Source organism: Equus quagga, chromosome 20, assembly GCF_021613505.1.
Source record: "Equus quagga isolate Etosha38 chromosome 20, UCLA_HA_Equagga_1.0, whole genome shotgun sequence".
Lineage (NCBI taxonomy): Eukaryota > Metazoa > Chordata > Mammalia > Perissodactyla > Equidae > Equus > Equus quagga.
This window is the reverse complement of record NC_060286.1, coordinates 18,498,428-18,511,669: the sequence shown is the minus strand read 5'-3', so window position 1 is coordinate 18,511,669 and position 13,242 is coordinate 18,498,428. Positions and strand designations below refer to the sequence as shown.

The 13,242-nt window shown below is 36.8% G+C and overlaps 1 protein-coding gene across 6 annotated transcripts in view; it reads right to left on the bottom strand.

The window, feature by feature from the left end:
- Positions 1–13,242, bottom strand: part of LIN52 (lin-52 DREAM MuvB core complex component) — a 112,553-nt gene that overhangs the window by 75,009 nt on the left and 24,302 nt on the right. The window contains exon 6 of one of the 6 annotated variants that reach the window (XM_046647833.1): positions 5,945–5,972. The exons of the other annotated variants lie outside the window; for them this stretch is intronic. Coding sequence (XP_046503789.1) covers positions 5,971–5,972 — 2 coding nt within the window. The 3' untranslated portion in view covers positions 5,945–5,970. Of the gene's footprint in view, positions 1–5,944; positions 5,973–13,242 lie in introns of those variants that run through there. 6 annotated transcript variants of the gene reach the window in all.

Genomic DNA, 13,242 nt, shown 5'->3' with positions numbered 1-13,242 from the left:
CTGTGAGCTGCTCTAGCAAATTAATCAAACCCAAGGAGGAGCTAGTGGAAATATTCAATTTATGGCTAATTGGTCAGAAGCACAACTGACAACCTAGACTTGCGACTGACATGTGAAGTGGGGGGGTGGGCGGGGAGTCCTGTGGGACTGAGCCCTTAACCTGTGGAATCAGCAGCAGCAAATCTGGTGTTGCAGAATTACTTGGTGTGGGGGGAAAAACCCCACAAATCTGGTGTCAGAAGTGTTGTTAGTGTGATAGTAAAGAAGAAAGACACAGGAGGAATAAGAGTAGGTTTTCCTGACACGATGAATGTCCATGTCTTAAAATAATAGAATTTTAATGCTGTAAGGATCTTAGAGGTCTGCTAGTCCAACAACTTCATTTTTAAACCGAGGAAACTGATGCTCAAGGTCACACAACTAAATTACTGATAAAGGTGACACTAGGCAACAATAAAACCTAAAATTTATTGATAGTTTATTAGGTGTCAAATACCATATTATGCATTTTTTTACTGAGGTAAAATTCACACTTTTCAAGTGTGCAATTCAGTGGCATTTAGTATATTCATAACATTGTGCAACTGCCACTTATATCAAGTTCCAAAATATTTTCCTAACCTCAAAAGAAAATCCTGTACCCATTAAGCAGTCACTTCTCACTTCCCCCCTCTCCTTGATTGGTAACCACCAACTTTTTCTCTGTCTCTATGGATTTACCTACCCAGGATGTTTCATATAAATGGAATCATACAGTATGGGACCTTTTGTATCTGGCTTCCTTTATTTAGTATAATGTTTTTGAGATTCACCCAAACTGTAGTACGTTATCAGTACTTCATTCACTTTTATGGCTGAATAATATTCCACTGTATGTATATACCATATTTTGTTTATCCAGTCATCTGTTAGTGGACATTTGAGTTGTTTCCACCTTTAGGCTAGGCGAACAAGAATAGTGCTGATATGAACATTCATGTACAAGCATTTGTTTGAGCATCAAACAATTCTTTTGAGCATCTGCCTAGTAACGGAATTGCTGGGTCATATGGTAATTCTACGCCTAACTTTTTGAGGAACTACCAAACTTTCCCACAGTGGCTGCATCATTTTACATTCCCACCAGCAACTGTATGAGGGTTCCAATTTCACCATATCCTTGCCAACATTTGTTATTTTCTGTTCTTTTTTAAAAAATTATTATTATTATAGTCATCTTGGTGGGTGAGAAATGGTATCACATTGTGTTTTTGCATTTCCCTAATGACTAACAATGTTCAGCATTATTTTATATGCTTATCGGCCATTTGTATATCTTCTTTGGAGAAATGTCCACTCAAGTCCTTTGTCCATTTTTTAATTTGGTTGTTTGTCTTTTTGTTGTTAAGTTGTAAGAGTTCTTTATATATTCTGGATACTAGACTCTTATCAGATATATGATTTGCAAAAGTTTTCTCCATTCTGTGGGTTGTCTTTTCACTTTCTTGATAATATCCTTTGATGTACAAATGTTTTTAAATTAAATGAAGTCCAATTTATCCATTTTTTCTTTTGTTGCTTGTGTTTTTGGTGTCATATGTAAGCATCCATGGCCAAATCCAAGGTCATGAAGAGTCATGCTAGGCATTTTACAATCATCATCCACTTTCATCCACTCAACAACCAAATAAGATAGGTATTATTACCTCCATTTTACAGACTAGGAGAATGAGGCTCAGAGAGAGGTAACTTGTAAAGTTAGTAAGTAGAAGAACCAGTCTGTTTCCAATGACCTGGATCTTATAATTCCCAAGCCAGTTTTTCTCTCCATATTCACAACATAGCAGTTTGCTTCCTATGGAATGAGGAATGAGGGACTAGAGAGAAGTCATGGTCTTCCTGTAACTTTACCTCAGAAGCAGCATTCCAACATTTTTGCTGTCACTAGATCCAGCCCACACTTAAGAGAAGATCATGCAAGGGCATAAATACCAGTAGCAGGGATCACAGGGGACCATCTTAGAAGCTACCTATCATACCAGGGTTCTGTTTTAACATTACATATCCTCTCCTGGGTGATCTTCTCACCTATGGATCTAACTAGAACCTACAAGCTGATGATGTCCAAAACTCTACTTCCTGTACACTAGATCCATACATTCAACTACCTCCTGGGTCTATCCACCTAGACAGCCTACAGATACAGTACAACTGAACTCCCCAATCCTTCTTCTCAAAGGTAGTCTTCTCCCTATATTTACCCAAGCCAGAAACCTAAGAGTCATTCTTTGTTTTGTAATTGAAATATATTTGACGTATCACATTGTGTAAATTTAAGGTGTACACTAAGAATCAACTTTATTTCCTTTATCCTCAATCCATCTTTTCTACCATGTTGGCAAAGTGATATTTTTAAGAATGTAAATATGATCACATCCTACTATGCTTATTTCCCATATGCTGCCATCATGATAACAACTGTTAGCAGTTTTTAAGCACTTATTAAGTGCCAACACTATGCTAAGGTTTTATAAATAATACTGCATCAAATCATCAAAATAATACTCTAGGGACTGGCCCCATGGCCGAGTGGTTAAGTTCGCACGCTCCACTTTGGCGGCCCAGGGTTTCACCAGTTCGGATCCTGGGCGCAGACACGTCACTGTTCATCAGGCCATGCTGAGGCGGCATCCCACGTGTCAACTAGAAGGACCCACAACTATAATATACAACTATGTACTAGGAGGATTTGGGGGAGAAAAAGCAGAAAAAAAAAGAAGATTGGCAATAGTTGTTAGCTCAGGTGCCAATCTTTAAAAAAAAATAATGATGATGATAATAATAATACTCTAAAGTAACAGATCTCAAAGTGTGATCATGAAACCCCTGGAGATCCTGGGGATTGTGAAGCCCCTTTCAGGGAGTCCATGAATTAAAAATATGTACAATACCAAGATGCCTTATTTCACTCATTCTCTCATAAGTGAACAGTTATGTTTTCTATAGCCTACCTAACATAAGCTATCTCAACATATTGAAAGCAGAAGCAGATAGGAAAATCCAACTGTCTTTTATCACGACAGACATTAAAGGAATTTGAAAAAATGTAAAAAACGCCACTCCTCTCACTATCTGTTTGTTTGGAAAACAGTTATTCTTCATAAAAATATGTTATTTATGTTCACATGTAATGGGTTTATTCCTATTTTTAAAATAAATATTTTAAAACTTTCTCTGTTTTACTATCTGAAACAGTAAATACAGATAGCTATAACCCACAAAAATAAGAGCTCTTCTGGGTCACCATTACTTTTTAAGAATGTAAAGAAGTCCTGACACCAAAAAGTTTGAGAACCACTGTTCTAAGGTCACCATCTCCATTTCACAAATGAATGAACTAGAGCTTAGAAAGCTAAGTGGTAGACGGAGATTCATAACAAAGCTATATGACTCTAGAAGCCAGACTTAATTACTACATTGCCCTCACCTACTAGCTACTTATCATCTGGCTTCTACCTACTTATCTCCAGGTTATTGTTCTTTTCCTTATATCATATTCAAGTCATCACTTCTCTCCACTAGCCTTAGTTTCTTCAAACAAAGGTACTTCTTAAGCTATATTTTGAAAAAGCAATTCCTACAAGTTGCTCACTACAATAAGATAATTTCCTCTCCCAAAGTTTTCTTTAAACCAGACAAGCATAAGTTTTTCAACCTATCAATTATAGATAAGATATAATTCCTTGGATCTGATCTCTTCAGAATTTCTTCTTAAAAACAAACCTCACAAAACGTCCACAGTGATGCCAACAATTATACCAACCTCCCAGTAGACATGTTTTGGAACCATGAAACAGGGACTTAAAGTCATTGCTCACATGCTTTACATCAGTTACATTAGTTATTCATTTCTACAAAGGGTTTATGATCTGAAAAAGAAAAACTATGCTGGACAGCAAGCGACTAAAGATTATTTATAGTTGGGGGCCAGCCCTGTGGCACAATGGTTAAGTTTGGCATACTCCACTTTGGCAGCCTGGGTTCACGGGTTTGGATCCGGGGTACAGACCTAAGCCACTTGTCAGCTGCGCTGTGGCAGCAACCAACACACAAAATAGAGGAAGACTGGAACAGACGTTAGCTCAGAGCTAATCTTCCTCAGCAAAAAAAAAAAAATGGCAGGGGGGAGATTGTGTATAGCGCTTCAATGATTTCCTTAACCTTCACAACAAAGACACCCAAACAAGCTCTTTTTCCTGAGGCATCTTTATAGCAATGCATTTCCTTCTTCATGCTGGCTTTTCCTAGTTGACTGGGAAATTGGAGACAGATTCGTTTTCACAAAATATAGCTCTAATCCCCACAAAGTTGCCTTGTTTTTTTTAATGTTTAAAGCTATTCCTCAGGGGCTGGCCCGGTGGTGCAGTGGTCAAGTTTGCACGTTCTGCTTCTTGGCAGCCCAGGGTTCATCAGTTCGGATCCCGGGTGCAGACATGGCACTGCTTAGCAAAAGCCATGCTGTGGCAGGCGTCCCATGTATATATATATATATATAAAAAAAAACCATTCCTCAAAAGAAACCTATGTAGTAGGCTCAACTGTTTCTAAAACTAATCCACTGCACAGGGTGGATTTCCCATTCAGGGTCACACTGTAAGCTCTATAAGCACAGCACTTATCTGAATCATTAATAATCCAACTGAAATCAATGGCTCCAGTATAATTCCCTGTGGTTTCCCAATCCCACCCAAACAAGTTTTCTCTATTCTAACAATTATCTCTTGCTTGGATCTGCTGTTTCCATTCCACATTATCAATTCACTCTATATTTCTTATACCACTAGCCATAGTGATTTCCATACACTTACAAAAGACAAAAAGATCTGTCTTCTGTTTTTATAATTAACGGATGGAAGTTTAATTATTAATGTGAGACTAAAATCTTCCTTGTTTTTTTCTATCCAATTCTAAAATAATTATACGCATCAACTGGGTTGTTAGTTCATTATGCAAGTTCTTTTATTGTATAGTGCCAGAGTTAGTCAACAAATAATTAATGATGCTTTGGTTTTTCAAGGAAAGTGGTTTTCCAAGGATTTTCAAATAACAAATGGTAACATTTAAAAATGCATCATTCAACAATGTTGTGAGAAAACTTAAACACCAAATCAGGAAACCAGTGAGTTGAGGAAATACACTTTCACTTTCTCCGTTTGAATCTTTTCTATTATGTAACCAATAATAATATTCTGATATTCCCAGGGGGGAGAAGTGGAAGAAGAAAACAATTTGGCCAGCCTAAGACACACTAGTAATTTAGTATTTATTTCTAAGATATTACAGCTTTGACATTGGCATAACACAAATTAAAATGGCAGGGGTGGTACAACAAAAAAAGAAAATATCACTAAACTTAACTACACTAACATTCAAAACTTCTGTTTAAGTTAAAGAAATTTGAATATGGATTGTATATCAGATAACTGTATTATGTGATGTTAAATTTGAGTGTTAATTGTATTGTAGATATGTAGAATGTCCTTGTTCTTAAGAAATAATGCTGAAGTATTTATGAAGTATCAAGATGTCTGCAGCTAGCTCTCCAATAGCTAAAGAATAAAACAATAAAATTAAAAATTATATATAGAGAGATAAAGCAAATGTGACAAACGTTAACAATTGGTGAACAGATGAAGGGTATATGAGTATTTATTGTTCTATTTGTACAACTTTTTAAAGAGATTTGAAACTTGAAAAAATATAAAGATGGGAGAAAAAAAGAGACTTCAGTTCATTAAAATGCATCATTAAGAAAATAAAAAGGCAGGGGGTGGCCCCAATGCCAAGTGGTTACAGTTCTGTGCCCTCTGCTTCGGTGGCCTGGGTTTGGATCCTGGGTGCAGACCTACTCCACTCATCAGCCATGCTGTGGAGGCATCTCACATACAAAGTAGAGGAAGGGTGGCACAGATGTTAGCTCAGGACTGATCCTCCTCAAGCGAAAAAAAAAAGAGGAGGATTAACAATGATGTTAGCTAAGGGTGAATCTTCCTTACCAAAAAAAAAAGAAAAAGAAAATGAAAACACAAGCCACAGAGTGGGATATTAGCAATTTATGCAACTGACAGAGGATGCATATCTGGAATATAAAAACAATACTTGCAAATCAATTTTTAAAAGACTGACAACCCAATTTTTATTTATTTATTTATTTTAATTTTTTTTAAAGATTGGCACCTGAGCTAACAACTGTTGCCAATCTTTTTTTTTTTTCTCCTTTATCTCCTGAAATCCCCCCAGTACATAGTTGTATATCTCAGTTGCAGGTCCTTCTAGCTGTGGCATGTGGGACGCCACCTCAACGTGGCCCGGCGAGTGGTGCCATGTCCGCACCCAGGATCTGAACCAGCGAAATCCTGGACCGCTGCAGCAGAGCACACAAACTTAACCACTCAGCCACGGGCCGGCCCCAACAACCCAATTTTTAAAGATGAGCAAGACATATGAATAAGCACTTTACAAAAGAGGTTATCCAAATGGGCAATAAACATAAGAAAAGGTGCTCAATCTCATTAATTATTAGGGAAATGCAAATTAAAACTACACTGAAATACCACTCTACCTATTAGAATGGCTAGAATTTAAAAGACTAAGGGCCAGCCCCATGGCATAGTGGTTAAGTCTGGCATGCTCCACTTTGGCGGCCCAGGTTCACAGGTTTGGATCTCAGGCACAGACCCACACCACTCATCAAGCCATGATGCAGCAGTGACCCACATACAAAAAACAGAGGAGGATTGGCACAGATGTTAGCTCAGGGCTAATCTTCCTCAAGCAAAAAATAATAATAATAAAATAAAAGACTAAAAATATAACCATTGGTAGGACTTGGAGGAACTGAAATTTCTCGTGGGCTTACGAACTGATATAACCACTTTGGAAAACTGTTTGGAAGTATCTACGAAAGCTAAACATATATATATACCCCCAAGCTAGTAATTCTACTCCTACTTACATATACAACAAAAAGGCATGTACCAAAAAAAACCAAAAAAAAAAAACCCCAAGAATGCTCATAGTATTTATTTATATTAGCCAAAAGCTGGAAACAATCCAAATGTCCATCATTAGTGGAATGAAAAAATAAATTGTGTTGTAGTCTTACAATGAAATACTACACAGCAATGAAAATAAACAAATGACTGCTAAAGATAATGACATAGATGAATACCAAAATGTTGAGCAAAAGAAGCCAGACACAAAAGAGTATATAATTTGTGATTTCATTTATATAAAGTTCAAAAATAAGCAAAATTCTTTCACGATACTGTAAGTCACAACAGTGCTTGCCTTTGGGGAAGGAGCAGGTAGTAACTGGGAGGGACATGAGGAGGCTTTATATATTGGAAAGGTTCTATTTCTTGATCTGCTCTGGGTCATGAGTATTGATTTTATGAAAATTCATTGAGTTGTACATTATGATTTGTGTACTTTTCTTTATGTATATTATACTTCAATTTTTAAAAGCTTATTAAAGAACAAAATACGATGGAACAGTGGAATGTTTTTACATCCTGAATCTGAAGTCTCATTTTAGTTCTCTTCTCTTTATAATCCATATCCAAAATTTCAACCTGTCAGATTTAACTATCCTCTCAAAGGATTTCTTTACTATTATCCCACCAGGCAACTTTCAATGTGTCCTTCTACAACAGAGTCAATCAAACGTAGCAGTTCTTCCTTTAAAAATATCATCCCCTTTTTTTCTATTATATTTCTCAAATTCTTTTCAGTTATACCAAACATTAGTAGCTTTCACCAAGCGTTTAGTTTAGACTTAAAGGTTAGAGATACTTCTCTTCTACGTATCAAAAGTAATTATTTTTCTAGATTTCCTACAGCAAAGTGCTTTGTCATCATTTATAAATTCCCATGCAACATCATCACCTTCCCGGATCATATTTCTAACACAAACCAGTAGAAAGAACTAAGAAAAAAACAAAGAAACTGACATTACATTTAAAACAAAAATCACTCTTCATTTTGTTGAAATCTCTAGAGTATCAAAAACTAAACTATTAAATAAACAAACAAAAAAAATCAGAAAAATGCCAGTTTATTTCCCCCGGAGCAGAAACAGTCATTCTTATACCTTAAGCCTGGCAAGAAACTCAACTCCTACACATTCCTGTTGCAATTATTCAGGTCTCTTCTCTTTGTCATAATACAACTATATTCCAAGCTAAAGAAAAATAAACTATCAGGTCCATTTTACTTCCTAACTGAACAGTTGCAGTTCCATTTAAGACTGAGAGACATTCTAAATGGTTCTTTGCTCCTACTGAGTAGTTAATATTGAGTTCAATTCTCCAATTACAAGGAAGAAAGGCTGAAAACACAAAGCTTGACAAAATCTTGGCTAATGTTTGCTTATGAAAAGATGCCTCTTGGGGCCGGCCCTGTGGCCGAGTGGTTAAGTTTGCGCACTCCACTTCGGCGGCCCAGGGTTTTGTCAGTTCGGATCCTGGGCATGGACATGGCACCACTCATCAGGCCATGTTGAGGCGGCACCCTACATGCCACAACTAGAAGGACCCACACAACTATGTACCAGTGGGCTTTGGGGAGAAAAAGGAAAAAGTAAAAAAAAAAATCTTTAAAAAAGAAAAGATGCCTCTTTTGCCAACTAAGTCATCTATTGCCCTTGACCCAACAGCCTACCACTCCTTTTGTTCTACTTCCAAATTTCTACTTCTGGAAGGACAGGCTAAGGATGGGAAATGAAGTATCACTAACTTTCACTTTGCTATTCATCACTTGCTTAAAATGATCGATTGTTTTTAATGGATCCAGTCATTTTTATTTAGAAACAGTCCATAAACTAGTTTAAAATTTTAACTGCACAGGAAATTAGGAGATAGATCTTTCAAGTAACTATAATTTTGTTTCTAAAACAGTGTATAATTTTTCTTTTTTTGTAGATAGTTTTCTTCCCTGCTCAACAGAATAGAATGTGTTCACTGTCGACAATTTGGAAAATTCAGAAAATTTTAAAGAAAAAAAATCACTCGAGATAGCCATTAAAACATCCTGGTGTATTTCCTTACAGTCATTTGTTTATGCCCATGCTCTCAAAACAAAACAAAAAAGAAAAAAGAGAAAAAAACCCCTTTGACTTTGTGCTCTGCATTTTTTCACTTGTAATTATCCTCACATGTAGCAAGCATTAAATGCTCTTTAATGCCTTAACATGATTTTTAACGGCTACGTTGTCTTCTACTGTATGGAAGTACTATAATTCACTTGGTTATTCCCCTAATGTTGAACTTTAAATTGTTTCACTATGTACATCTTCTCATCTACCATACATTTTATAGAATTAAGGAAAATGCTACTTTAAAACCAACCCCATCCAAATTAACTTATGCCCTGCCTGCTTTCCTCTATCCTTCCCCTCCCCTCAAAAACATCAGAAGAGAATAAAACACGCAAGCATTTTATGGTAAAATCCTCTTTGTGTGTAAAGCCATTTCAGAGGCCATGTTGGGTTTATGAAATAACTTGACTAATGGATAAAAGACATGAATGTTTATAAGCCTTAAAGGTAATTTGAGGCTTCGTGTATCCTAATTTGTTAACCAAAGACAAAATGAGAAATACTGGCATGTTTTATTTCCCATTATCATAATACATTTTTAAAAACAAAATACTTATGGCTAAATTGACAATTTTTAATTATGAGGAATAACCTTGATCCCTTCTATGTAGGATTTCTAGATTTCAAACCATATTACTACCTAAATAGGATGCCATACTAATGACTACAGTGAGATGGTAGCAATGCATAAAACAACAAGAAGTTTCATTTACTATTTGAGAAATGGAGATTACAACATTAACTTTTAAAGTTGCTTTTTAATCAAGTTCCCTGGCTTTATTTTTCAGGTTAAAATAATTTAAATGTATACTTCCTTGAATTTCCAGTTCTTGTCAACAGATATGATCAAGAAACAAGAAAAAAAAGCTCATCTTCACAAGAAATGAACATTAAAATAAGATATTAATATTTTGCCTATCAAGTTGGCAATGACTTTAAAAAATTATAATACTTCATGTTAGCAGGGAAGTAGGGGTAGATAGTGCCCTTCTGGAAGACAATTTGGCAATATATTTCACTCTCCATCAGAGATCCCACAAATCTCCAACTACATGTAACATGCAGTCTTCTCTCCTAGGAGGAGTTTACCCTGGTGCTGATATAATCCAAATATAGTTCTTAATTAATAGATGCATTAGCATCAAATATTTTTGGCTAATTATTGTTACTTCAAATTTAAACTTCTGAACTTTTTTTCCAGTTAACAAAGATTTGGACATCTACATATACACAAAGGTCATAACAATTTCCTGAATAGCTACAGATAGGTAACTGAATGAAATAATACTACTATGGAAGAAAACTATACAAAGTAATTTATTCAACTTAGAGGTTTAATAACCTGCCAAAGAATACAGGGACTCCACGACTCCATTTCTGAAGTTATAGATAACCTGTTTCACACATTCATTTCCATGAGAAAAAAAAATAACTATCTAAAACATACCTGTTGCCTAGGTGATGGGACTAAACCAGACAACAGCATTGCTTTCCTTCTATTACTAACACTAACTTATACCAATAGCTTTTACTTTTGTTTTTTTGAGGAAGATTAGCCCTGAGCTAACCACTGCCAATCCTCTTTGCCGAGGAAGGCTGGCCCTGAACTAACATCTGTGCTCATCTTCCTCCACTTTATATGTGGGATGCCTGCCACAGCCTGGCTTAACAAGTGGTGCCATGTCCGCATCTGGGATCCGAACCGGCGAACCCTGGGCTGCCGAAGCAGAACGTGCGCGCTTAACCGCTGCGCCACCAGGCCGGCCTCAACTTATTTCTAAAATAATTAAGGCACCTGCCTACTAAGGGACATGTAAAAGAGTTAGGTAATTGTTTTCTTTAACTAAATCTCTCTTCCTTCTGACATCCCTGTTATTAACCAGGTTCAAAACATCATGGTAGACTCTAATTTCCGCTTACCTCCTAAGATCTATCCAGACAGTTACCTACCTAGTCCTGAAAATGATATACCTGGAACAACTATTGTCAGTGCGCTTCTTCCCATTCTAACTGCCACCATTCATTCAAGCCCTCAATTATTCTTGCTGGACTTCCGCAATAGCTTCCAGCCTCCTGTCTCTACCATTTCATCCCATTCTATGCACGAATGCCTCCTAAAGGTGTGTGACTTCCCTATTCAGAAATCTTCAGTGGTAGAATTTTATTTTTTTTTGAGGAAGATTAGCCCTGAGCTACCATCTACTGCCAATCCTCCTCTTTTTGCTGAGAAAGGCTGGCCCTGAGCTAACATCCGTGCCCATCTTCCTCTACTTTATATGTGGGACGCCTACCACAGCATGGCTTGCCACACTGTGCCATGTCCGCACCTGGGATCCAAACCGGCGAACCCCAGGCTGCCAAAGCGGAATGTGTGAACGTAACTGCTGTGCCACCGGGACGGCCCCCAAGGGGTAGAATTTTTAATGACAGAAAAATGCATACAACAGAATAAATGAAAAAAAGCACAGGCTAAAACTATATACATATGTTAGAGTCTCAGTCATTTTAAACTATGTCTGTGTATATGTATGGGCACAAGTCAAGATGTAAACAGACGCATCCATATGTAAAGGGAAAAAAGGGGGCCAGGAAACACATCAAACGTTAACAGTGGTTATCTCTTCGTGAGAAAGCTATGGTTATTTTTACTTTCTTGTTTATCTTTACAATAAACAAATTGGAGGTAGTCTCTTTCAGTAAAGTGTCTCTACAAACCATCTATCAGGAACACATAGCTAATGTTACAGTCATTAAAATACTTTTTAAAGAACATTTCACATGCTCCCCATTACCTATGAGTCTAACTCCTCACCCCCTAGAGTTCAAGGCCCTCCTCAATCTGGCCCACATCTCCCTCCTAGTCTTAGTCTTTATGACCCTAATATAACCTGGGCTCCTTAAGGACCACATTAGATCACTCACACTGTTCCTTGAGACTAGCTGTTGTTTTCAAACTCTACTTTGCTCCGAATGTTCACTTCACCTGGAACATGGTCCCTTCCCATTTCCACACATCAAGACCCTATGTGTTCTTTAAGGTCTATTTTCAATGATCCAGAAATAGTAAATACTACCAAACCCCTTTCCCTTATCCCTAAGAGACATCACTAATTGACTTCTCTGCATCCAGATTCCTCAAAATCCTTCTCAATTTAACAGCCCTTTCTAGCAATCCTTGCTAATCAATCCATGTTGACATACAAAAAGAAACTTATCTGCCATTCCTGTGGCAATCTATTGTAAGTGCCCTCTTTTCCCCTAATCCTACAGTTCTTTGTACTCTTAGGGAGCTTATCTTCTCTACCTTCCTTTAAGAATCATTTACTTAATTGTCTTATCTCCCTTTCCTACTAGATTTTAATCTGCACAAGGGCAGTAATTATGTCTTATTCATCTTCATATCCCCTACAGAGCCTTGCAGGAAGTAAGCACTCAAACAGTTGCTGAATTGAACACTTCATTCTTTTGCAATTATCTCATCACTCAAAATGCGTACATATTTGAAAGTTTTATTTTAAAACAATTAAATTCTTCTTAAAGAAGGACTAATTACTCCAAGTTTATTTGATCAATTTTAGCTAACATTTCTGCTTTATAACAAGGCATTGTCTGATATCACACGATAACCAACAGAGTTAAAGGACAGAACAAGATAAGCTGAGAGGAGGGAGCTAAACCCATTCTGAGGGTCTTACATTCACATATGGAAGTTAATGAATTAAACTACCACATTTTGGGAATTTTTGCCCATCAGTCTCCTTAACCAAAAGCAAAATGTTATTTCTGACTAGAGAAAAACTAAAGGACTCTGAGCATCAAAAATATATATTAGTTAACAAAGGAATTTTTAAAAAAGACAGAGATGAAAAGGTGAACAGAAAGCTAAAAATCAAGCAAAACATCAACAAAGTTAGGCAAGTAGTTTAGTAAAGTCACAAGAATTTTTTACCTAAATCAGAAACCCAGTTCCAGAGACAGAGATGGAGGAAAAGCTAGTAGTACAATAAGACTCCTGCTGCCACCTACAGGTTAAAGGCTAGATGATTTTTCTCCTTAGTCAAGTGCAGTTAACTTTTAACCATTACAGACAGAGTAGGACTGAACAG